Source organism: Lepus europaeus, chromosome 17 (assembly GCF_033115175.1).
Source record: "Lepus europaeus isolate LE1 chromosome 17, mLepTim1.pri, whole genome shotgun sequence".
NCBI classification, from domain to species: Eukaryota; Metazoa; Chordata; class Mammalia; order Lagomorpha; family Leporidae; genus Lepus; species Lepus europaeus.
In genome coordinates this window covers 16,251,607-16,278,247 of record NC_084843.1, presented here as the reverse complement: position 1 = coordinate 16,278,247, position 26,641 = coordinate 16,251,607, and the positions used below count along the sequence as shown (strand labels likewise).

General features: G+C 42.2%; 1 protein-coding gene across 1 annotated transcript; it reads left to right on the top strand.

Moving 5' to 3' along the window:
• The first annotated feature begins 303 nt into the window (after positions 1 to 303).
• On the top strand, positions 304 to 26,380 carry PLEKHS1 (pleckstrin homology domain containing S1). The gene is made up of 12 exons (XM_062214929.1): positions 304 to 331; positions 9,777 to 9,865; positions 9,977 to 10,083; positions 10,725 to 10,859; positions 12,112 to 12,187; positions 13,099 to 13,215; positions 16,873 to 16,998; positions 19,023 to 19,126; positions 19,933 to 20,139; positions 20,794 to 20,895; positions 22,121 to 22,256; positions 26,204 to 26,380. Exons 1-12 carry the CDS (start codon positions 304 to 306, stop codon positions 26,378 to 26,380), a joined length of 1,404 nt encoding a protein of 467 aa, XP_062070913.1.
• The last annotated feature ends 261 nt before the right edge of the window (positions 26,381 to 26,641 follow it).

Sequence of the window (26,641 nt, the reverse complement as noted above, 5' to 3'; positions counted from 1 at the left end):
TCTCTCGTTAGAGGGCAGAAACAGGCAAAGCCAGGGAAGATGGCTCCTTCAAGCATCTCTACAACATCTCCATGCACTTGGTGAGCAGAGGCTGCTTGGATTTATCCTTGTTACCATGGGTACCATCAGATTCAGGAGCGTGGAGAGAAACATTAAAGACTGGAAAGGGAGGAACCTCACAATCTGCCTCACCAATGTCTCTGAGCACCTGCTGATACTGTCATGATTCGATGATTCATACTGTTGTCTGAGGCTAACTAAAGCTCCACTCTGACTTTTGACAGGTGAGAGCCGACAGCCATAATGGACCCCAGACTTCAAAAGAGCCCAGGTACCCAAGGGGCATAATCCTAGAAGAAAAAAATCTTTTATCGAAAATGACAATTCTCATCCAGCTAACCAGGAGACAGAAATTGATTTTAAAGGGGACAACGGGTGGCTTTCTGAAGCAATGAGTCTTGATTTGGAGAATGAGGCAGACACTGTTGGAGTCAGTTCAGTAATTCATAACAGCTTACCAGTCTAGAAGTTCATTCAGCCTTTTCCGAATTTCATGGGCCAAGTATCCCATTTGTCACTTGCAGATGGTGCCAATAACAAAGCATGACTCAGAAAAGAGTGGGGATTATTTCCTTAATTTTACATGAAATTCTTGCTTTACATTTCATTGGGGCTTACCATGAAGGTAGCTCAAGGTGTAGGACTCAAACAACCTTGCTCATATTATATGATGGACAGAACGCCTTGCAGGTGAATCTAGGACAAAGTAACTTAGGAACTGAAGTATCCAATTCAACCCCAACATATTTACCCAGCACCTATTTTTTAGAGAGGTGAGAAATGAAAGCACATCTCAGCTGAAGGGGTGGCAGGAACAAAGGTGCTGGAGCAGTCTGGAGGCGCACTATCAGAGCAGAATAGGATAATGAGGTGGGACGGGGGTGCAGGATGAGACACAGGAGAGTGGCATCCTGTTGTGCCAGCACTGACCCCTTAAGACCTGAGAGCCTTGGAGCATTTTGAGTGTGGAGTGCACAGTCATACATTCTAGATAGAGACTTTATGGTAGTTTCTCACCCAATGACATGCAATAAACTGCACAGAAAGTGGGCAATGGTACAAGCTTTGATATTTGCATTTACCTGGGAAGCCATCACCACAGTATGTATCTATCACGCATGGAAACTTTCTTATGCCTGTTTGTAAGTCTCTCCTTCCAGCACTGACCCCACTTCCCAGTTGCTCTGCTGTTGCTCTAAGTTTGTGTTTACTAGAATTTTTCAGCACTAAAATCACATAGCATGCACTGTTTGACTTTTTTCACTCAGCTTGATCCTTTTGAGATTTATTACTGTTGTTTTGTGTCTTAAGAATATGTGTCTTTTGTTGCTGTGTGCTAATTCCTTACATGGATGTGCTACAATGGGTGGATTCATTCACCTGCGATGGATATCTAGGTTGTTTCCAGAATTACAAAGAAAGCTGATATGAGCATCTGTGCATACATTTCTGTAAAAAACATTTTATTTACTTTTCCTTGGAGTAGAAGGACTGGATCACAGAGTAGGAGTATGTTTAACTTTTTTCAAATGTGTCTGATTTTTTTAAAGCTTTATTGACGCACTAGGATACACAATAGGCCACCATGTTTAAAGTTGACAATGCGATAAGTTTTGATAAGTGTGTGCACCAAATTAAAACCATTACACATATCCAGATAAAGAATATATTCATAGGCTTCACAAGTTTGCTTGTTGCCCTGCCTCCCACTTTCCATATACTCACACTTCCCTATTCAAGCACTGATCTATTTTGAGAAATTCTAGAATTTTATATAAATATAATCATACATTATGATTTATGATTTATTATGATTTACATAATCATACATTATGAAAACTTTTTGTCTGGCTTGTTTCACTTAGCATAATTCTTTTTAGATTTATCTATGTTGCTGCATGTGTCAACAGTTTGGTTTTTTTTCTTCCTGAGTAGTATTCCATTGTATGGATGTATCATAATCAGTTATTCCATTTCCCTGTTGATGGATCTATGGGCTGTTTCCAGTCTTTGGCTGTTACAAGTAAAGCAACTCTGAAAACATTTATGACAAACCTTTATATGGTTGAATACTCCTTTACTGAAAACTGGAATGGCTCGTTGACTTTTTAAAATACACCTAAGGAAAACTAAAATTCATCATTTTAAAGTGAACAACTTGATGGCATCAGGTGCACGCACGATGATAGGAACCACTTTTTCTATCCAGTTCCAAGACATTATCCTCACTCAAGAGTAAAAGCCCTCACCATGAAGCAGTTTATCCCAGTTCTCTATCCCACAGCCCTTGTCAATCAGCAATCTGCATTCCACCTTTAGGGTTTGTATTCTGGCTTTTGCATACAAATGGAATTATACAATGTGTGGCCTTTTATGTCAGATTTCTTTCACTCAGCATTTGAAGTTCATTCAAGTTATAGCACACATTACTATTTCGCTCCATCTTGTAATTGACTATTATTCCATTGTGTGCATATGCTACAATTTGTTTACCTATTCATCCATTGATGGACATTGGTCTATTTCCATGTAAGTTTCCGTAAACAACGCTGGTATGAACTTGTGCGCACGTGTACTTTTTGAATACCTGTTTCAAATCTTCTGGGTATATACCTTAGATCGGAACTGAGGTCTCATCTAGTGACTTTATATTTACTGTCTGAGGAACCACAATTCCTTACAGTGGCTGAGCCATTTCACACTGCACCACCAGTGCAGGAGCATTCCAGTTTCTCCACATCCTCATCAACACGCGCTATTTTCCACTTTTTAAATTATAGCCATCCTTGTGAATATGGTGTCTCATTGTGATCTTAATCTACATTTCCTTAGTGACAATGGTGGTGTACAACTTTCCACGTGCTTAATGGCCACTTTTATAACCTTTGGAAAAATGTCTACTCAAGTCCTTGTCCATTTGTGTTTGCCTTCTTGTTATTACATGGTAAGAGTTCTTTACATATTCTGGATACAAGGCCCCTGTCAGATACATGACTTACAAATATTTTTTCCCACTCTGTAGGTTATTTTTCACTTTTTAAATAATATCCTTTAATACATACACTTTTTAATTTTGATGAACTCCAATACACCTATTTTTTGTTGTTGCTGTTGGTGGTGGTGTTTTTGGTGTCAAATCCAAAAATTCATGTCAAATCCAAGATCATGAAAACGTGCTCATGTTTTTCTAAGAGCTGTATTGTTTTAGCTCTTCTATTAAGGTCATTGATTGGTTTTGACTTAACTTTTTTATACAGTATGGTGCAGGGGTTCAACTTCAATTCTTTACCTGCAACTACTCTGTGGTCTCAGAACTACTTGTTGGAAATAACTATTCTTTCTTCATTAAATGGCATTGTTCATTGATGTATGGGTTTATTTCGGAGCCCTAAATTCTAGTCCATTAGTCTATGTATCTTTCTATCCTTATAACAGAATCGCATTCTTGGTTATTGAACCTTTGCAGTAAGGTTTAGAACTGAGAGGTGTTGAATATTTTACTTTTGTTCTTCAAGATTGTTTTGGCTATTCCTTACAATTACAAGGTTTCTTTGGAATTCTATATGAATTTGAATTTTCCATTTCTTCAAGGAAGTTATTGGGATTTTGGTAGAAATTATATAGAGGCTATAGATTGTTTGAGGTACTTTTGACATCTGAAAATAGCTTTTCAATCTATGAATATTTATGGGTTTTTTTTCTATTTTATTTTCATTTCCTCAGTAATGTTTTTGTAGTTTCCAGTGTATTTTGCCTTGGTTTAATTTATCCCTAGGTATTTTATTCTTTGGGTATTATTTTAAAGGGAACTGTTAATTTAATTTTTGTATTATTTGTTGCTGGCTCATAGACATACAGTTGACTAATGTTTATATATTGATCCTGTATGATGCTGAATTTGTTTACTAGCTCTAATAGCTTTTTATGAATTCTTCAGGATTTCGTATATATAGGACTATGTTATCTGAATAGAGATAATTTTCATTTCTTTCCCTATGTGAAGATTTTTATCTACAATTCCAATTTCTTTAGTAGATTAAGGGGGCTATGCAAATTATCTATTTCTTCTTCAGTGATCTTTGTTAGTTTGTATATTTCAAGGAATCTTTCAATTTCACCTAAGCGGATAAATTTATTGGAACAAGGTTATTAATACAATTTTTTTAATAGCAATAGAATTGGTAGTTGTCTGCGTCTCCTAATATTGGAAAATTGTGTCTTCTTTTCATTTTTCCAAATTTGTATGGCTAGATAGAGGTTTATTAATTTTATTGGTCTCTTCAAAGGATCAAGTTTGGTTTGATTGATTTTTCTCTAGTGTTTTTTTCTTTTATATTTCATTGACTTTCACTTTGGTTACTGTTATTTCATATCCTCTATATTTCAGATTTAATTTGCTTTTTTCTCCAGTTCCTTAAGGTGGAAGTTGAGGTAACTGATTTAAAATCTTGTTTCTTTTCCAACATAGGCATTTAGTACAATAAATTTCCCTCTATCAGGGGTGGAAAACCAGCCTGTGGGCCATAATGCTTGTGAAATCAACTGGTCTGGCTCTTCCAAGGCAACCACAAGTGGGACCTGAAATTCAATATATACAGGCTAATGTTGAAGTTAATAACTTTGCATGGCCCGTGAATGATGTTATAAATATTCAAATGGCCTTTGGTAGAAAAAAACAGTTCTCAAGCCCTGCAGCCTAACACGTTCCTATATGTTGTTGTTTTAGTTTTCATCCATTTCGAATAACTTTCTAATTTATCTTTGAGTTTTGTCTTTCTTTTTTTATATATGTATTCATTTATATGAGAGGCAGAGTTACGGAGAGGGAGAGGCAGAGAGAGGTCTTCCATCTGCTGGTTCACTCCCCAAATGGTCACATGGCCTGGAGCCAGGCCTATGCAAAGCCAGGAGCTTTTTCCAGGTCTCCACACAGGTGCAGGGGCCCAAGCACTTGGGCCATCTTCTGCTGCTTTCCCAGGCTATAAGCAAGAGAGCTGGATCCGAAGGTGGAGCAGCCGGGACATGAACCAGCACATATATGCGATTCTGCTGCCGCTAGCGGAGTCTTAGCCTACTACTCTACAGTGCTGGCCCCTGAATTTCCTCTTTCATCCAGCATTCATTTATCTCACAAATTTTTCCCCTGCAGGAAACCTTCTTATTGATTTTTAATTTGACTTGAAATTATTCTCTGACAAAATTCTTTATATGACTTGAGTATCTTTTGATTTATTAAGACTTGTTATTATGGTCCAGAATATAGCCTATCTTGATAAATGCTGCATGTCTCTTTGAGAGAATGTATATTCTGTTGCTATTAAATGGATTATTCTAGAAATATCAAGTCAAGTTTGTTGATAGTTTTGCTCAAGTCTACTATATCCTCATTGATTTCCTACCTATGTTTTCTGTCAGTTATTGAGAGAGAGGTATTTAAATCTCTGGTTGTAATTGTGGATTGTCCATTTCTCCATGCAGTTCTACTAGTTTTTGCCTTCCATATTTTAAAGGTCTGTCATTAGGTGCGTGTATATTTAGGACTGCTATGGCTTCTTAGAATCAATGGATCTCTTTATTATTATGAAAAGAGCTTCCTTACCCCAGTAATATTCTTTGCTTTGAAATCGACATTTATGTTAATGCAGCCACTCCAGCTTTCTTGTGATTAGTGTTAGCATAATGTATCTTTTTTTCTAAACTTTTACTTATAAACTATTTGTGTCTCTATATTTGAAGTGTTTTTCTTATAGGCATAGAGTTGGCTTTTGCATTTTGTCCAACTGACAATCTCTGCTTTTTAGTTGGGAGTGTGCATACCATTTATATTTAATGTGATGACTGCTATGGTCAGGTTTGAAAGTATCATATTGTTATTTGTGTCCTGTGGCCTCACTTGTTATCTGCTCCTCCTTTCCAATGTTTCTGCCTTCTTTTGAAGTAATTCAGTTTTTAAAATAATTTCATGTTATCTTCCTTGTTGGCTTTTAGTTATAACTCTGTTTTGCTATTTTAATCATTGCCTTAGCGTTTATATAGATGTTAAAGATTAACATATTAAAGTCTAACTTCCAGTGATATTATACTATTTCACATATAATATATTTACAAAAATATATCTCCATTTCCCCCTCCTGGCCACTATGTTACTGTTAGAAAGCATTTTATTCATAAACCTGTTATCATCTGCAGAATACACTGTCATTATTTTTGCTTGATCAACATTTTTAATGCTTTTTTAAAAAATATTTATTTATTTATTTGAAAGGCAGAGTTACAGAGAGGCAGGGGCAGAGGCAGAGAGATCTCCCACCCATTGGTTCACTCCCCAAATGGCCGTGACAGCTGGAGCTGAGCCAATCCAAAGCCAGGAGACAGTAGCTTCTTCAGGTCTCCCATGCAGGTGCAGGGGCCCAAGGACTTGTGCCATCTTCTACTGCTTTCCCAGGCCATAGCAGAGAGCTGGATCCGAAGTGGAGCATCAGGGTCTCCAACCGGCACCCATATGGGATGCCGGTACTGCAGGTGGTGGCTTTATCTGCAGCACAACGCTGACCCCTTTAATGTTTTAAATAATAAGAAAAATATCTCATACCTTTATACTTGTAGTTGCAATTTCAGTGTTTTTCATTCCTTTTATAAATTCAGGTTTCCATCTGGCATCACTTGCCTCCTGCCTAAAGGGCTTCCTTTGACTTCCTTTTTTTAAAATTTTAAAAGAAAATTTTTTTGACAGGCAGAGTTAGAGAGAGAGAGAGGTTTTCCTTTTTTTCCATTGGTTCACCCCCCAAATGGCCGCTACGGCCAGCGCGCTGCACGGATCCGAAGCCAGGAGCCAGGTGCTTCCTCCTGGACTCCCATGTGGGTACAGGGCCCAAACACTTGGACCATCCTCCACTGCCTTCCTGGGCCACAGCAGAGAGCTGGACTGGAAGAGGAGCAACTGGGACAGAATCCGGCGCCCCAACTGGGACTAGAACCCAGGGTGCCGGCGCTGCAGGCAGAGGATTAGCCAAGTGAGCCGCGGCGCCCGCCAAGAATTCCTTTAGTACAAGCTTCCAGATGATGAATGCTTTCAGCTTCTGCATGTCTGAAAATGTCTTGAAATTGCCTTCATTTCTGAAAGAAACTTTTTACTACATGCAGACTTCTGAATAACAGTTTTCTCCAGTATCTTAAATATATTACTTCACTTTTTCTTGCGTGCATTGTTTCTGACAAGACGTCAACACCATTGTCACTATCTGTGCTCTGCACGTATCTATTTTTTTCCCCACTGGCTGGTTTTGAGCAATCTGATTATGATGTGTCGTGATGCACTTCCCTTCACAGATCTGTGTTTGAGGTTCATCGAACGTCTTGGACCTTTGGGTTTATAAATTTGTAAAATTTTTATTTCTTCAGATATTGTTTCTGTCTCTTTCTCCCACTTCAAGGATTTCAGTTATTTTCATATGGAAATTGCCCACAGTCTCCTGGCACTCTTTTTGCTCCTTAATTCATTTTTCACTCTCTGTTTATTTTGAACGTCCCTATTGCTATGTCTTCAAGTGCAACTAATCTTTTCCACTGCAATACTTAACCTCTCATTACTCCTGCCCAGTTTCTCTATAACACTAGTTTTCGTCTATAATGATTCACTTTTAGTCTTTTCTATATCTTTATCTAATTTCTTTAAGATACAGTGATAATATCTGTTTTAATAACTTTCTCTGCCAATTCTAACATCTGGGCAGTTCTAGATTTGTCTTGGTTGATTGATTCTCCTCATTCTATGGCCAGTTTTCCTGCTCACTGCATGCCTGATCATCTGAAATTGATTGCCAGACTTTGCCAATTTCACCTTATTGAGTGCCAGATACTTTTGCATTCCTAATTATCTTGAGCTTTGTTCTGGGATACAGTTCAGTTTCTGGGAAACAATTCGATTCTTTCAAGATCTGCCTTTATGATTTGTTAGGTGGATCTGGAGCAGCCTGGGTCTAGGACTAACCATCCCTCATGACTGACACAGACTCTCCCTGATGTCCTGTAAATTATAAGTATTTCCAGTCCGGCTGGAGGGAACAGGCACTTTCTCTGGCCTTGTGCAAACACTATATACAGTTCTCTCTAATATGTTCTAATGGTTATTTCTCTGACTTCAGGTAATTTCAGCACACATATATATTGTTGATCAATACTCTTGAATACCTGAAGGTGGTTGCACATACGGCTCTTTGGCTTAGCAAATAAAAGCAAAACCACCTGCTATTGAAAATGAAGTGGCAAAAGTGTTCAAGAGAATTTTCCCAAACAATAACTGCTTCTTTGTGTTAGAATTACAGGGAGTTTTAGTCTTTTCCATATTTTCAAAACTGTCTCTAAGAAATATTTACTACCTTTGTTATTTAGAAATAAAATAATTAATGTGATTAAAATAAAGTTTATTTTTAAAAAAAGAGTTTGCTTCGTTTTCACATTCAGGCTTTAGGTCTAATTTGTCTTTTTTTTTTTTTTTTGGAAAAGGTTCCCTTTACTAAAGAATTAGAGCTCCCAGGTCAGTGTATGACACAGTGCTTATGTCACTGACCAGGTCACACACATTCCGTATCAGAGAGCTTGTTCACGGCCTGACTGCAATTCTGACCCAGCTTCTGCTAATGCACACCTTAGGAGACAGCTCGTGTGATTCAAGTACTTGAGTCCCTGTCAACCACATGGAAGACCCAGACTGAGTTCCTGGCCCCTGAATTTGACCCGGTCTACCCTGGGCTGTTGCAGGCATTTGGGAAACGAACCTGCAGATGGAAGATCTCTCTCTCTCTCCACCCCCACTACCCTGTCTCTCTGCCTTTCAAATGGGAAGGGAAGAGAAAAGAAGGGAAGGGCAGAGTAGGGCAGGGCAGGGCAGGGGAGGGGAGGGAGGAGAGTATGGAAAGAAAAGTAGACTTTCTTTATATTAAGTGAAATTAGAATCAAGATTTGATAGCAAAACTGCCAGGATCAATTATGTCAGGGTCTCGTAATTCTAGCAAATTCTAGTAAGTCCAGCTCTTCTTACCTTCCCTCTTTCCCCAGCAACTCCACCTGCCCCTTGCCCTTCCCCCAAATGCTTTATCACCTTATTTTACTTATTTTTAAATTTCTATTTATTTTACTTTTATTCATTTAAGAGAGAGAGAGAGTCAGGTAAGATAGACAGGCAGAGATCTTCCATGTGCAGGTTCACCACCCACATGCCCGCAACTACCTGAGTCATCACTTGCCACTTTCAAGGATGTGCAATAGCAGGAAGGTGGAATTGGAAGCAGAGCCTGCACTCCAGTATGGGATACAGATGTCCCAAGCGGTGTGCTAAACCTCTGTCACCTCATTTTAATGGCAGGTACTTTTGCATTTGTTTGTTAAGTCAAAGGGGAGCGAGTGTGGAATTCCTTGTTCCTGCAGTGGGAAAGGAGAGAACCCATTGCACACATCCAGAGTCAACAACACGCTCCAGAACTAGCGAGGCAGCACGTGTGAGCTGAATACAGGTGTTTCTAAATGTCACAGAAGGAAGGCCTCCGTGACGGATGAGTAAGCACACTTGCTCCTTTGTTTCCTTGGGCTATTACAAATGCTCTTTTCCATCATTGAGGCAGACCTTTCCAGAGATTTACCATGTTTTCCAGTGGAAGCAGTTCTTGTCAGAAACTTATGGGGGAACAAACTGAGTTCTGTTCACTTTCTTTTATTAGGAAAACAATTAACATTTTATTATGAAAATGAAGTCTACAAACAAGACTACTTCATCAAATCGCCACCTCCGCAGCTTTTCTTCTCGGTGGTAAGGATTCACAAGGATCTAACAAGCCTCCCACCAGCCTCCTGAGCTCTCTGAAAATCCTTTCTCACCCTCTGAGATTTAACTGAGATGCAAAACCTTTTCATTTTTCAGCCCTCTTGGAAAAGACGGCTTTTCATCCTGTCAAAGAGTGGGGAAAAGGGCTTTAGTCTTTCCTATTACAAAGACCATCATCGTCGTGGTGCCATTGAACTTGATCGGTGTGTATCCAAGCAAGAAAACTTTTCTAACAACAAATGCTGTCAAGTCAAAAGCTAACAAGTCGTGTGCAAATTGAAATTCGAATCATTGATTTGAGGACTGAAAGGCTTCAAATTCATGATACTTGGAACTGAACAGGAGCTAAAATAGCCAGCACTTTGAGTAAAAGCTAGTTCCTTAGCTCATAGTGTATGGTACAGTCTATAAATCTTTAATAATAAACATTCAGTTAAGAAGAATTTGGAGTCATTTAATTCATGGGCAAGAAAGATGAGTTGAAATCACTATTTTATTAAATCAAGACAGGTTTTTAGAAATTATTTAAATTGGATTTTTTTGTCTTCTCTTTAAGAAATTATGTACCCCTCAAATTGGAAAAGATCATGACTTGTGGAAACAAGAATCCGATTGAAATCGGAATTTTGGAATTAAATGTCAGGCTGAACAAAGCATTTTCAACTGATGATGAGCCAGATCCAAAATCCAAACTTATTTTCTAAAATTATTGGAAAATCTTCAAAACACGGATCAAGCATGTCTAAAGCTTGATGCCATTTGAATCGTAATAGAAAACATCAGTCACTTGTCTTCTTGATGCTGTGTGTATGCTGTGTTCATACTTTCTGTCTACATCTAACAGAAATTCCAGTGTCGAAGTTGGCATAAGCAGCCAGGAAAAGATGCAATCTGTGCAGAAAATGTTCAAATGCCACCCTGATGAAGTGATGTCCATCAGAACCACGAACAGGGAATACTTCCTCATCGGCAGTAACAGGTGAGAAGTGAGATAACACGGCCCATCTTCCATGTGCAAGACAGAAACCAACCCCAGAATGATGTACTGCAAACCAGTGACCAGTAAACACACTCAGCAGGAACCGCACACACTCTCAGACCTTGCCAGTCTTCATTGCTTGTTAAAATTTACCTTGAAAAGTCCCTCGGACTGGGTGGCTTAGAACCAAGGAAATCGATTGTGTCGCTGTTCTTGAGGCGAGCAGTTGGCAAGGCCACACTCTCTCCCTCCGTGCTAGAAAAGGCCTTTTCTAAGCCACTCTCCTAACTTCTGGTGGCTTCTTGGTTTGCAGCAGCAGAACTCCAGTCTACACACAATGTTCTCCTTGTGTCTTCTCTCTCTGTCCATGCATCACCCTTTTTGTAAGGATCCAGCCATATTGGATCAGGAGCCCTCTCCACTATGACCTCATCTTAAGGAATCACATCTGTAACAACCGTATTTCCAGATAAGGTCACACTCTGAGGTATTGGGATCTGGGACTGGAATAAGTGAATGTTGGGAGGGACACAATTCAACCCACAATAGTCACTATCACCCTAGATGGATTCCATGCAAAAGAACTCAATACACAACACCTGTACAACATGTAGCATCTACACATATGTCTGGAAGGGACTAAGTTCACCCTAAAAGAGTCTTCAGTTTTTAAGAGGGGCTCCAGGTGCCAGCAAAGGCACCGGGAGGTTGTTCTGGTTGATGGGGTACCACCTGTGGTGGGGAGAGGAGGCCATGCAGCAGAGGCTGCAAATGCTAAAGCCCGAATATGGAGAACCTAGATCTGCTTTTGATCAACCCCAGCCAGAGTTTTCTTTGACCTGTGAGCCGACAGAAAAGAAGGTGTGGTTTATGCAAATTCATTCAAGCACTCTCTTTGTCAACACACCCATTCCCCAAGGGGAGGCACACCTGGGATACGTACACAAAAATCGCACTGACAGGCTAGGGGGCTCACTTAAGTACACAAAGGCAATCAGTGTCAAAGTCAAGAGCCCTAAACCCTGTGATTAAGACTCTGCCTTTCTACTTTTCTTCCTGTTCCTCTGAGCTTTCCTCACTGAGGTGGCCTCGGGGTTAATTCTAGTGTGCAAATGTGGAGGTGGGTCCTAATTTCCCTGGTACCTGCTCCCACTGCTGTTCTAACCTTAATAAAAGAGTCCTTCTCTGAAGCAAATGGAGTGCAGATGCTATTGCTGCCACATGCCAGCTGAAAGTTTACTCCTACCAACAGGGAGAAGATTAAAGACTGGGTCTCCTTCATGTCATCATTTTGCCGGGATATAAAAGCCACACATCAGAGAGCAGAGGTGATGATCACTAATAAAATAACAGGGCGCCTGAACACAACCCTCTTTCAACAGGAAATAATGGTAGCTCTTTTCTTCCCCCCTCCTTAGCAACTGGTTTTAATACAAGGAATAAATAAGTGAGAAAAGTATGTCCTTGTTATTTTTTAAGATTAACAATAGAAAAAAAAAACTTTAATGTTTTCTAAAAGAGCTAAAATACAGTCACTGCAGCTTCCCATCATTGTGGTAGGGGGAATGAAAGTTAACTGTAGCGTTTTTTAGTCGTAGCGACAATTACTGTATTTTTCATCATTATTATTCAAGGTGCATAACAAGCTTCCTTTTCAGTGACTAACTCTAGGGAAAGTTTCTATACAATTTGTTTCAACTATCTTGAATTTTTAATACATCTTTTTCATGCCAGAGCTAGTACCTTTACATTTCTAGTTGATCTCATAAGATCCTTTGTTAATTTACCCTTTTAAGTCCTTTCCTAGGGGGATCTTTGTAAATGGAACTTTGGTCTCTAGACATCTTTTTGGACTAGTTTTCTAGGTTTTTCTATGCTTACAGCAAAAGCAAAATCCAGGGAGAAAGCAAGGCATGTCCAGAGTAGATAGATGCAAATGGTGAGAGCAGAGGGAAGGGGTGCAGATGGAGATAGAGTTGAGAAGACAGGCTGAGGGAAACTTGGCATCTTTGAAGGCCAGGCCAAGCCTCCTCGAAGGTTTGGGAACGGAGAGAGCTCAGACCAGCTCTTGCCTTACAGAGATGACACTGGCTTGCTGGCAGCACGAGTATTAGTGCTGTAGAAAAGATGCTGGGGTGGGGAGGGACTAGAGGCACAGACACCCGGAGGAGAGGCTGTCGCTTCATTCCAGACAAGAGATCAACCATGCCTGATGACACCACTCCTTTTTCCTAAGCAGAAGAAACTCCCAATGGGTGAGAAAAGGCCTACTTCAGACCCCAGCCCTCTCCTCGGTCTTCCCAGCACACTGCATGCTGTCGGCTCCACCTCGTCTAGGAAAAGCCTTCCAGGCATGGTAATCAGACTCACTTCTTCCCTTCTCAGGAACACCATGTCTGGGAGGCAGCTGATGCTTCAAAATCTTACAAAGGAGCAGCTGGATTTGACATTGCCTATCTTCCTCAAAGCGTAATACACTATCAGAATGCACCAGCCCTGATGTTTACCCTATATTTAGTTTGTCTCCCAAACCACAGTTGAACCTTATTGCTTGCCCTGCCTATCTCTGAACATTTTCATTCATTCTGGATTCTCTGGATGTGTGTCTGGGTGTGCAAGGCTAAGTCAGGCTGGCACTGTTTTCCTTCCTTTCACACACAGGGCACAGAGACCTCTGTAGAGGGGTCCCCAGACACTGTTTGATTTCCTGCCACACTGTCTGTACTCCTCATGCAAAGACAAATTCCTTATTCATTTCCTTCATTGATCCTGATCCGTCTTGCTTCTCATCATATCTTCAATACAAGGGTCTTCAATATGTTCATGGAAAATGTGTATTATGAAAAAGAACTGTGCATGGATTTCAAAACTTTCCTTTTCATCAAAATAAGCATCTTTTAATACATTTTTCCATGAACTTTAAAAAAAGATTATTTATTTATTTGAAAGGCAGAGCTAGAGAGAGGCAGAGAAAGAGAGAGAGAGAGAGACAAAGAGAGAGAGAGAGAGAGAAATATCTTCCATCTGGTGGTCCATTCTCCAAATGGCCACAATGCAATGGCTGGGGCATGGTCAGGCCAAAGCTAGGAGCCAGGAGCTTCATCCGGGCTCCCACATTGGGGCAGGGCCCCAAGTAGTTGAGCCATCTTTCACTGCTTTCCCAAGCTCATTAGCAGGGAGTTGGATTGGAAGGGGAGCAGCCAGGACTCAAACTGGCGCCCACATGGGATGCCGAGCTGCAGGCAGAGGCTTAGTCTTCTATACCACAGCAATGGTCTCTCCATGAACTTTTTAAAGTCCTCTTGCATATCACTACATCTTCCTTTGTAATGAAACCCATTTGAGGATGTAGGATACAACACATCTGCCTCTTTAAAATGATTTATATTTGTATACTGGATTTTTCTTGGATTTCTGGTGTTTCCAGCTTTGGATATTAGCAGCAAACAGTCTGAGTGGTTTTGTTCTCCTGCACAGACACTATTTCATCTGGTAGAGACGTAGTCACTGACCTCCCCCTCTCTGTGGGTACCAAGCACAGTTAATAAGACTTGGCCTATTTTATCTAGTTGGTAGCTCTTCAAGTATTTTAAAAGCTTTTCTTTTTTTTTTTAAGATTTATTTATTTATTTGAAAGTCAGAGTTACACAGAGAGAGAAGGAGAGGCAGAGAGAGAGAGAGAGAGAGAGGTCTCCCATCCACTGCTTCACTCCCCAGTTGGCTGCAATGGCCAGAGCTGTGCTGATCCAAAGCCATCCAGGAGCCAGGAGCCTCCTCTGGGTCTCCCACGTGGATGCAGGGGCCCAAGGACTTGGGCCACCTCCTACTGCTTTCCCAGACCACAGCAGGGAGCTGGATCAGAAGTGGAGCTTTTTGTAGCATATCAAATTCACAGGGCCAACCACCTCATCCCCATTATTCATACAGTGAGTAGAAACAGTGGTATGACAAAGGGTTAGAAAGGCTACCTGTGTTCAACAAATGCCTCTAGATTTTAATTTATGATATCCCAGAGATTGTACTAGTCATTCTGTCTTTTCACACAATGTATCCACATCCAGTGAGCTTTCAACCAGTTTGAGAGTAGCATTTGCCTTGCTGGGTGTTGATATCATTACTGTTTGAATGAAGTAGATGTCCTTCTGTACCCCAAGTCAGCTGATCTGGCTCTAAGAGTGGCTTAGTCTATTTTCTGCTGTTGCAATAGAATACCACAGGCTGGGTAATTTATAAGGAAAAGGAATTCATCTCTCAAAGTCTGGAGGCTGGATATCCAAGATTGAGAGGCTGCATGGGCGAGGGCCTTCTTGCTAAATCTTACCTTGGCAGAAGGGCAGCTGAGCCAATGCTACCTACACAGAGAGGATGTCAGGTGAACTCAACATTTTTTTTTTCAGGAACACACCCCTTCGATAACTAACTCACCCTTGTGTTAGTGGCATTCAACCATTCATGAGGGCAGAACCCCCACAACCTCCTCATCTAATACTGTAACAATGGCAATAAAATTTCAACAGGAGTTTTGCAGGGGACAGCCAAAAGAGCAATGAATTTAGAACTGGAAAAGCAGACACAACTTAAATACAGGTGCTCCTCTGCTTCAAATGGCAATTCCAACGTGAGTTTCGGAAGGGGCATTCAAAAACACAGCAATAAGGTTAGAAATAGAAAAACAAATACAACTTAAATACAGATGCTGCTCAACTTACAATTGGCCTATGTCCCAATAAACCCACTGTAAATCCAAAATATGGTAAACTGAAAATTCATGGAATAAATATAGCCTATTAGCATTCCAGTTTAGCAGCACAGAACATTTAGAGTCCCAGGTGTTTACCTGTATGACTGTCGGAATGATTGGGAAATGCCCTTACAGCCACAGCTCAGCACCACATTTCGCTAACCTGGGGGGAAAAAATCAAAACTCAGTGGCCGGCATTGTGGTATAGTAGGTAAAGCCTCTGCCTGCAGTGCCAGAATCCTAAATGGGTGCCAATATGAGTCCTGGCTGCTCCACTTCTGATCCAGCTCTTTGCTGTGGCCTGGGAAAGCAGTAGAAGATGGCCCAAGTGCTTGAGCCCCTATACCTGTGTGGAAGACCTGGAAGAAGCTTCTGGCTCCTGGCTTCAGATCAGCCCAGCTCCAGCCATTATGGCCATTTGGGGAGTGAACCAGAGTATGGAAGATCTCTTTTTCTCTCTGCCCCTGCCTCTCTGTTACTCTGCTTTTCAAATAAATAAATGAATCTTTTTTTAAAAAAAATTGAAAGTCAAAATTTGAAATACGATTTCTACTGAATGTGTATCACTTTCACACTATCATAAAGTCAAAATGTCATCATCTGAACTCTGACAAGTCAGAGATTATTTGCACACAGATATTTGTAATCCCCTCCTTTCAAGGACTCACTAGAGACCATTCAGAGTCTTTTGAAAACTCTATCCCCTGAGGCAATGTTTTTGGAAGACTTAAATTTGACTTATAACAATTTTCCTTCCATCTACTACTTCAGTAGTGTCTCGTGTGCCTATTGGGGGAAGGAAGGCAATAACTGCTTGAACCTAGATAACCTTGAAGCCTATAATTCATACTATCACACGATCAACACTACCTAATTGTATTGCTATGGAAACAACAGAAGTATATGAGCAAAACACTGAAGAACACTGAGCAGGAAGAGGAGAGGTGCAGGGCCCTAACTCTGGGCTAATTATCTTCTCAGATGGCGCTGGGTGGGAACTGAAGAAAGATGAGGGTAAAGGACGCAACAATACAGCTGGGTGACTTAGCCTCCCACCCACAGAGGGAAACCAGTTGCTCTAAGTTCCAGTTCCGAGTGGTAGAGAAGAAGGTCTGAACCAGTTCAATGGGCTTCATGGATATAACTCTGGAAGATCCTCTGATCTTTTCAACTCATCTAATCTAAGATAGCTTTTCCAGAAAGTATGTGGTTCGATTCTTTTGCAAAGAAAAAGAAAACACTAATTCCTTCTTCAATATCTCTTTTATTTAGCATTTAACGGAAAATAGTTCTCCAGGATACAGGCAAAATTATCTACCACATGATTTCTCCTCGAAGACCACAGAAGATGCAGAAGAAGAAAATTATTACCTCAGTCCTCGAAGTATTCGTTTAGAGGTAACCCCTTCTATCCATTAATCACTCATACCTACCGCGACCTGCCATGCACTACTCTTGAGACACTATGCCAAGGTCAATGGGAACAGAGGTAAATCAGACATAAGTGACGTGCTCATGACGCTGACACTCATAAAGGAGTAACCAGAGTCCAGGAAAGAAATGGCTCCATGCTAAACAGAAGATGCTTATAAAATGCCCAGAAGTGCATAAGGGTTGGGATAAGGGGAAGCTGACTTCCATAAAAATGACCATGAAAAGTTCCATGGAGCATATGACATTTGATCTTCCTTGCTGGGTAAAATTTGGACTTAGGGTTGACTCTGGGAGTCAACAGGATGCATTCTCACAGAACGAAAAATAGAAGCAAAGGAGCTTGGGTGATAAATTGGGTAGTATTCATTGATTAGTCTATTATGGATCAATTGGAGGCCCTTATTGAGTTCCTTCTGGGTGTTAGGCATCTACATGGTCTCTACAAGAATGAACCTGACATCCCCCTGCTCTCTGAGCTCAAAGTCTTCTCTGTTACCATACGATAATGCTACATAGGGGCATGCTCAAAGTGCTCTGAAAGCAATAGAAAAGGGACAGATTTTCTCTCTCCACTGAAGCCAGAGAAGGCTTCAGAGATGAAACGGCCTCTGGTATGTGCAAGCATACTTCAGTTAGGCTGCAGCTTGGAGTGTGTAAATTACACAGTGGGAAATAAAACAAAGAAAGAGCCAGCCCATGGTAGGTCTTGCATGCCAGGTTGACTTCATTCTGTGGGCAGTGCAGGGGCAGTGGTTGCTCTGTCACAGGAAAACCTTGATTATCTTTCATCATGATTAACACAGTACCTATATTAGCAGTGGTCTAGAAAGAAGAGACTAGAAGTGGGAGACAGGAAGGCAGAATTGGAAGGGAGGTATAGCATTCCCCAAAATGGGGCTTTCTACTGTGTTCACACACAAAAAGCATTCTGAGTCACATAAGTTCTGGAAACACAAGTTACAATGAGTTCAACATGCTTCTTAACAGCAGAATTTTCACAGCTTTTAGTATACAGCGGTGTATTACAAACAGCTGAGAGAGGTCCAAGATACAGCATTCCCCATGCTCATTTGAATATAGAATCTTCCTTTTATCAAAGATATTTTCCTCCTAGTGTTCCCTGGAACAACACAGTCTTTAATGGTACAGATGTATATTCAGCATCAGTTATAAGCCTGGTGCTTGCTAGGTACTTTATAGAGTGCAAAGTCCAAGAAAGCAGACAAAACTAAATTAAGGAACAAAAGAAAAAAGCACAAAATAGTAATGGAAATGTAGAGCAAGGAAAGATCAGCTGTGGCTAAGTAGATCAGAGGAGGCTGTGACACTTCAGTCAAACAATTTCAGTTGGCAAATGAGTAAAGGGCATTCCAATGAAGGAAATAGCATGGATGTGCAGACAAGAGGGGCACCATCTGTAAGGGGAAGATGTGCATGACTGGAAGTTTGGTCCAGTTATTGGCTTAATGATGAGCATGGTAGGCAGGTCTTGGGGATTTTAAGCAACCATTACGGCAAATGACTCTTGGTTCTAAGGAGTTGATGAGTACCTCCCAAAGGCAGTCATTTCTTGGGTTCTCACAGCCTCCTGAAGGAATTCAAAGCACTTATGAGCACAGTACCCAGAGACCAGCTCTGCAACGTCACTGGGTCTCTGACACAGCCAGTTTCTGTGATTCAGTAGCATAACTAATGGGGTGGAAGCATTTATGCCATGAAATGCCTAGTGACAAAGGGGAAAACAGCAAGTCAGCCTAACAGAAGACTTTTATCAGGAGCAGAAAATGGACTCTGGGTCTGCCAGAGGCTTTGCGGGGTCTGTCCAGGGTGGGTAAGCTTGGCTGGTACTCCCCGGAAGAGAACCACTGTTCATCCAATGGTGGACGTACTCCCTATTTCATAGTCAAGAGCCATAATTGTTAGGGTAGGAAGGTGCCTGACTGACTGGCTGACCTGAACCCTTACTTATGTCTGCTTCTCTTGTTCAGTTGGACAATATTGATTCTGCTGGTTCGGATGACCCTATCAAATCTGGTTGTCCAAAACAGGTCTCCATGAGATCTGAGCATCATTACATGTCAATGAAATCCTGGTAAGTAAAACTGCCATCTTAAAAATGGATTTAACTCGTCTATTATGATGGAATACTTACTGCCAATTCATTTTAGTAGTTGATAAACAGATGCAAAACATTACCACAGACCAAGCTCGAGACATTATTCAGTATAGGCTGAGTATCACTGATCTGAACTGCTTGGGACCAGAAATATTTCAGGTTTTGCACTTTGGAATGTTTCCACATACCTAATGAGATATCTTGGGGATGGGACCCAAGTCTAAAAACAAATACCTTTATGGTTTATTTACCCTTTTCCATATAGGCTGAAGGTAATTTTATACAAAACTTTAGTGCTCCTGCATTTTGACTGCAACCCTGGAAGCATGAGATCAGAGGTGGAATTTTCTATTTGTGGTGATATATCAGTGCTCAAAACCTTTTGGATTTTGAAGCCTTTTAGCTTTGTGGATTAGGAATGGTCAACCTGTACTCTCAAAACAAGAAAATGTGGGAATGATTTTCCTACCCACAGAAAACCATCGGTGACAACTTCAGGACATTCTCCATCTGGGGAAGTTGTTTGCTATTTTGCATTTCTGTCTCCCACACTTTCACTCTGTCCTCTAAACCCTACAAAGGGTTATTTTGAGTCCACATCCATTTTTAGAAGGAAGGTTTATTGGATTTGATTCTAACTGTGGCTGTGATTTTGATAGTTGGACATACTTCAAGCCCTTGTTAGTTTTCACATGGCTGTTAGCTACTTAAATGACACACACAACAGAACTGTGTAAGCAGATATGCTAAAACAGGGTTTGTTTTAACTTCTTATACTCCAGTTTTTTCGAGGAAACACCCGAGGAGTCTGCTGAAAACCAAAAAGAGTTCCAGATTCTTCCAGAGACCCAAGATAGGGGACTTCACCTGCAGGAACAAGGCTTGGGAAGTGATTCGTGTCTTACACCTGCCAATACAGAAGCACAGACCACAAATGACAAAAAGGGGTTGGCCTCACTCACTGTTGTGCAGTTGTCTATCTTAATCAAGTAAAGCTCTTCTTTCTAAAACTGTATGGCCCCTAAGAGCAAGGCAGTCTTCCTTTCTTTTTTTCTTAAATTTTAAAATAGTTCCTAAAAATTTCCTGGTGAGCCAAGAATCTGACCAGCTTTTCCCTGTCACTGATGCTGTGGCCAAGGACAGTTAACAGAACTAGAAGCAAAGCAGTCCCCTGGGCTGGGAGTGGTATTTTAAAAAATTTTCCCTGGCTAGTCTTTAGGGTACTGTATCTTTGGACATACACTCATCTGAATGGCCTATCACCCAAGTTTTACATTAGCACAATTACAGGTATGCAAGTCACAGGAGGTTTGGGTGTAGCCTGGGGGAGGGGGGTGCTCTTCTCTGTCCCTTCTTCCTTGGAATCACTGCTATCACAGAAATATGCAAACTGACCAATTGAGCCCATTTTTTGCCTCCCTTCCATTGCCTATCATCCACTACGGCTCTCCGGGGGGTGGGGGAGGACTTTAGTGATTACTTGTTGATGAGTTGAATTCATATTTTCTACAAATATGTTTCAGACAACATTGAACTGGAAAATATCATTTCAGAAATCGAGGCCAAAAGTCTTCTCAGAAAGTGCAGGTCAGAGCCAGGGACCATTTGCCTGATATGACTTTTACAAATGTTTTGTCTCATAGTAACATCCCTGATGAAAGCCAAGTGGAGAAACTGAACGTGTTCCTTTCTCCTCCTGATATCATAAACTATCTTGCTCTCATAGAAGCCGCAGGACGAATATGGTAGGTCAGAGTTTTGGTTGTTACTGCTTATAAATGGGCTTCATGGACAAAAAGAGATCAGTTATAGCTCGGAATACTGTGTTTGACAAGACTGACCACGGAACTTGGACTGTTGTGTTTTGTTGTCACAAATCTTTGATGGAAGCAAAAGGAAGGGTATTGCACAGAGAGTTGTTTGGGAGGTGAGTGGGTGGAAGAGGACCCAAAAGTCCAAGAAACAGACTTCTGATTTCTCAAAGGTAAGGAAGAATAGCAGGGAGTACACATGGTTCAAGGACGTCACTCCCACTCACGGCACGATGATGAGCGAGAGTGGGGGAAATGAGAATCAAAGGGCCAACAGAAACAGGCCTACCAGTGACTCAGATTTCCAGATACCAGCTAAACATCTGCTGGCAGGTGACTCAGACACAGAGACCATGTGGTAGAGAATTTCCTTAATCATTAAAGAAATCACATTTTAAAAATGACTTTCCAATTCCTTTTGATGGGAGGTTACCCTTTCATAAGGAAGGAAACACCACACGTGAGTTGTCTTATCAATTCTAAGTGAGTAGGAAACACAACCTTCCATGTTTACAAATTTCCCATAATCTAAGGCTCAATAAATGCTTGACCAAGACTGTGGACTTCTCTGTGATTGAGCTTGCGCTTTCATTAGTTCATTAATTTGATTATTAGGTATTTATTGTGTAATCATTATGTACTAATTCCCAACAAACACTTACTGAGTACCATCTGTTTATTTGGAACTACGGGGTTATAAAAATTAAAAAAATAAAAGGTGACACCACACATAGTCTGGCAATGCATTTAAAGACACACACACACACACACACACATATATATACATATATATAGAGAGAGAGAGAGAGAGAGAGAGACAGAGAGACAGTGAGAGGTAAAGATATATATATATATACATATATATATATAAAGATATATAAGATACATATGTAAATAAATAAAATGAGGTATGTCCATAATACAATAGATTCAAGGACGGAGGCGGTTCATTATAGAAAAGGAATGGAACATAGGACTTTGTAGAGGTGGTGTGATTTGATCTGGACTTGGAAGAAAGGGTAGGCTCCAGCCATAGTGAGAGAGGAATAGCGAATCCAAGTAGAAAACAGACATAGCTGGGCTCCAGGCCCCACCTATGCCCTGTCCTCCCAGGGAGCTTGGTCTCACACTGGTGTTGGTTACTGTATTCCCTCTGCAGCGTGGCTCGCTGGGAAGGCCCCCCACACCTGGGATGCTTATTCTGCCACGGAGATCATGTTTTGGCAGTGAATGACCTGAAGCCCCAGAGCCTGGAGGAGGTCTCCTTGTTTCTCACCCGTTCCATCCAGAAGGAGGTGAGTCCTACTGATCAACTCTGGCCAAGGTAGGTCTATGCCAGGAGGAACAAGAACAAGGTCTTACACTGAGCCTGAAAGGTATCAGAATACAGATGAGGCTTGTCCTTCTTCTGCCACCAAGTGTGAATAACAGGATGGTCTTTTAGTACTCTTCCAAAATTCTTTCCTATCAAGTAGATTTAGAACAAGCACCAGGCTAGGAGAGAGAGAGCACCTGGGTCCGGGACCTCAGAAGTAGCACAAGGTGGCAAACAGGGCTTTCATAGACTCAGACTGGCTCAGGGTTTGCAAACTAATTTGACTCCTTTAGTCAATCTGCGCTTCAGTTTTCTCTTATGTGAAATTAGAGATGATAACAGTACCAGTTGTTGGAGAATTAAATGAAATGGTATGTGTAATGTGCTTACAATAGTGACTGGCATGTATTAGGTGCTTGGTACAGTTACTATTATTTTCACTTCTAATTCTTTTTGTAGAGTTTATTTATTTGAAAGGTAGAGTGACAGTGAGAAAGAAAGGGGATAGGGGGAGCCAGAGCCCTTCCATCAACTGGCTTACTTCCCAGATGCCCACAACCGCTGAGCCTGAGCCAGTGTCAAACCAGGAGGCAGGAACTCCGTCCTTGGTGGCAGACACTCAAATATTTGAACCATCACCTGCTGCCTCCCAAGTGTACGTTAGCAGGAAGCTGGATCAGAAATAGGGGCAGGACTCAATTCCAGGCACACCATGTGGGATGCAAGTATCCTGCTGTGCCACAGCATCCACCCTACTTTTACTTCAACTTCTGTAGGTCCTGGAATGTTGGACAGATTCAACTTTTCAAGCCCCCATTTCCTCTCCTAAGAAGTCAATATAGCCATATGTTCCTCTGAGAGTTCACAGCTACAATACGTGGGTATGTCCTGGGTGTGTATATTTTTAAAGGGCTTGTCACAGGGCCAACGTTGTGGCATAGCAGGTAAAGCTGCCACCTGCTACGATGGTGTCCTATATACATGCCAGTTCGAATCCTGGCTGCTCCACTTCTGATTCATTTCTCTGTTTATGCACCTGAGAAAGCAGTGGGATATGGCCCAAGTCCTTGGGCCCCTGCACCAAATGGGAGACCCAGAAGAAGCTCCTGCTCCTAGCTTCAGACTGGCCCAGTTCCAGCCATTGCAGCCATTTGGATAGCAAACCAGAGGATGGAAGACCTCTCTCTCTCTCTCTCTCTCTCTCTCTCTCTCTCCCTCCCTCCCTCTCTCTCTCTCTGTACCTCTGCCTTTCAAGTAAATCAATCAATCTAAAAAGGAGGGAGGCTTGTCATGATCTTGCCTAGTAAGACAGTCTCCATCTTCTTCCTTCATTCATCTAATTTTATTTGTCATGGGCCCCACTGTCATGGGAAAATCACTGCCTTTCTCTGGGTCTCAGTTTCTTCTTGTTAAAGTGAGAGGGCTGATTTTCAAACTGCACTTCTTGGAGCCCTGGGATAGGGGTGGGAGAGAGGACAAGAAGAGGACAGTACGCTAAGGGTTCAACTTGAGAAGTCCACCTTTATCATTCACATTTCTTTGAAAGGATAAGCCTCCAATACTGCTCTATCCTGTTAGCCTTCCTTGAAGAAACTGCTCCTTGGCTTAAACTTTCAGAAAACCACTAAACTGAATGGGCTCCCAGAGTTCTTCTGGCTCTGAGGGTTTATGCATAGTGTCAAGTGTATACTGCCTATATGTCTTGTCTCCTCTCCAGTATACAATATCCCTGTGGGTTGGATTAAACTTATTATTCACATTATCTAAGTGGGTAAACCAGTAAGGATGAGGGAGTTACCAAAGACGCATAACAAGTAAGTGGCAGACAAAGGTCACATCCATTCATTCACGCACCATCTAGGGAACATCCACTCTGCTGGACGCTGTGCTAAGTTCTAGAGCTGCAAAAGTAGCCTCAGCCTGGGCTTAAGCAGCTAATAGATTGGTGGATAAAACAAGCATGCTGCGTACTACTTATGACACAGTGTGTGCCCCAAGATATGAACAGAGGGCCATGGGAGCAGAGAGGAAGAATGAAGAGAGAGGTCTATTTGAGAGAGGTCAAAAAGGTGTCTCAGAGGGGTGGTGTTTGTCTTAGGCTTTGAAGACTGGAGAGAAGTTTCTGTGGGGAAAAGGGAGTACCTTTTAGGGACACAATCCAACCAGCTGGAAACCGTAATACATTGCCTCAGCCAAGGACTCACATTGGAATCAAGTGGTCAACATCAACATTTGTACTATTCTGAAATTTTGCAAGTAATCTCGGACCCAGAGATCTAGCCACTGGCTCAGAAACCAAGAGAAGAGGTTTTGCCTGGGAATAGCAGATCCAGGAACCCTACCTGAGGGCTCATGACTGCTCTTTGTCACGGTTGCCTCTCTAGTTGGTGCAGTCACAGGCAGGGGAGGAGGCGCTTGCCTCTCTAGTTGGTGCAGTCACAGGCAGGGGAGGAGGCGCCGGCATTTCTGCTGGGCTCATTCGACCTCCCCCCTCTTTCAATGAGAAAACAGGGCCTGCAGCAAGGCAGCCGCCTGGTGGCTCACCCCAAACCGATGACACAAGAAACAGTAGCATTTGCACAAGGGGGTCTCCCCCCACCCAATGCCCTGGGGGCCAGATACATCACTAGGCCCCACCCACTCTGATGTCCTCAAATTCCACCATGGGGGTCCCCAGCCTAGGGGAGAGGGAGCCTGCTGGTAACACTAGGGGGCTGGCCTTCCACACGGGCTGGCCCTAAGACTCAGATCTCTTCAGCCCCCAAAGGGAGAGGGAATATTTATTTTGGGGAGGAAGTTTTCAGGGGAAGAAGAATTTATTAATTAAAGAAATTTTAACTGGATGTTAGGGAGAAATAAAGGGGGATGGGAGATTCCCCTACCAGGTCAGCTGGAAAATCAGGAAGTGGCCCTCTGTCCCCTCCACCATCCTTGCTCACTTCTTGGTATTAAAATGGATACCCAACTCTCTTCTAAAATTCAGACCCCTGGTCCCTGGAAGGGAAAAGAGGTTAGAAGAGGGAGTAGAAGACAGGAGGAATGCCCATCAATCCCTAATGTTCAGCAGCACCTGAGTCCATCAGGTTTCCTTCCCTTCCTTTGGGCTACAGCTGAGAAGAACGCGGAGCTGGCGTGGGGCTGAAGAGCAGACAGTGAAGGGAGACAGGGGCAGACGTGAACAGGCAGGGGCAGGTGCAGGTGTGAAGGAGGACCTGCCAGACAGCAGGAGAAATTCATCCAACCTCCACCTCCTCTAACCGTATCTGGAGCTGCTCCTCGTAGTCTCTTTGCTGGTTTCAAGAGGCCCTTTTGGCCGATGCTGCGGCTCACTAGGCTAAGCCTCCACCTGCGGCGTGGGCACCCCGGGTTCTAGTCATGGTCAGGGCGCCGGATTTTGTCCCGGTTGCCCCTCTTCCAGTCCAGCTCTTTGCTGTGGCCCGGGAGTGCAGTGGAGGATGGCCCAAGTGTTTGGGCCCTGCACCCACATGGGAGACCAGGAGAAGCACCTGACTCCTGGCTTCGGATCAGCGTGGTGCACCGGCCATGGCGGCCATTGGAGGGTGAACCAACGGTAAAGAAGAACTTGCTCTCTCTCTCTGTCTCTCTCTCTCACTGTCCACTCTGCCTGTCAAAAAAAAATTAAAAAAAAAAAAAGAGGCCCTTTTAATTCTGGTGCCCGTCAGCCTCTCGGAGCACCACCTATGCTCTCTGGATCTTCCTGAAACACTCAGGCTAGTGGATGCAGAAAAATACCCATCTTCCACCTGAATATGCAAGTCACCCCAGCCTCCTCAGGTCCGGATACTGAAGTCTATTAAAGGAGTTTCTTCCAAAACATCTTTAAGGGGTGTCATTGAGGACAGATCAAGACACAGCAATCCTGAGGACAATCTTGCATCATTAATTTTCTTGCTTCTTATGTTTTAGAAAGTAAAACTCACCATCGGCCGGATCCCAAATTCAGAAAAATTCCATGGTCTAGCCTGTACCTGCTCCCTAAAATACCAAGGCGTTGCAGCTCTTCAACAGAAGTCTGATCTGGAAAGGATCCTAAAGAGGAGTCCAGCCCAGAAAAAGGGCCAGCAAAAAGGAGCTGAAGATTAGCCTGCCAAGGGCCCACTGTGGCAGAACCAGGCTGGAGTCTAGCTTGTGTGCCTGCCTCGGCCACTTGCTGCCCTGGGATGTGAGACAAGCCAGCACATCTCCATGAATCCCATGTCTGCATCTCCACAGTGCGTATGGCCATCCCTTTCCTGGCCGTTGCAACAGGGATGTTGAGGGGGTCAAGTGGGATAATGACTCGGGAACACCATGGAAACGGAAAGCCTTATTATCTGAGACATTGTCCCAAACACCACAGACAGA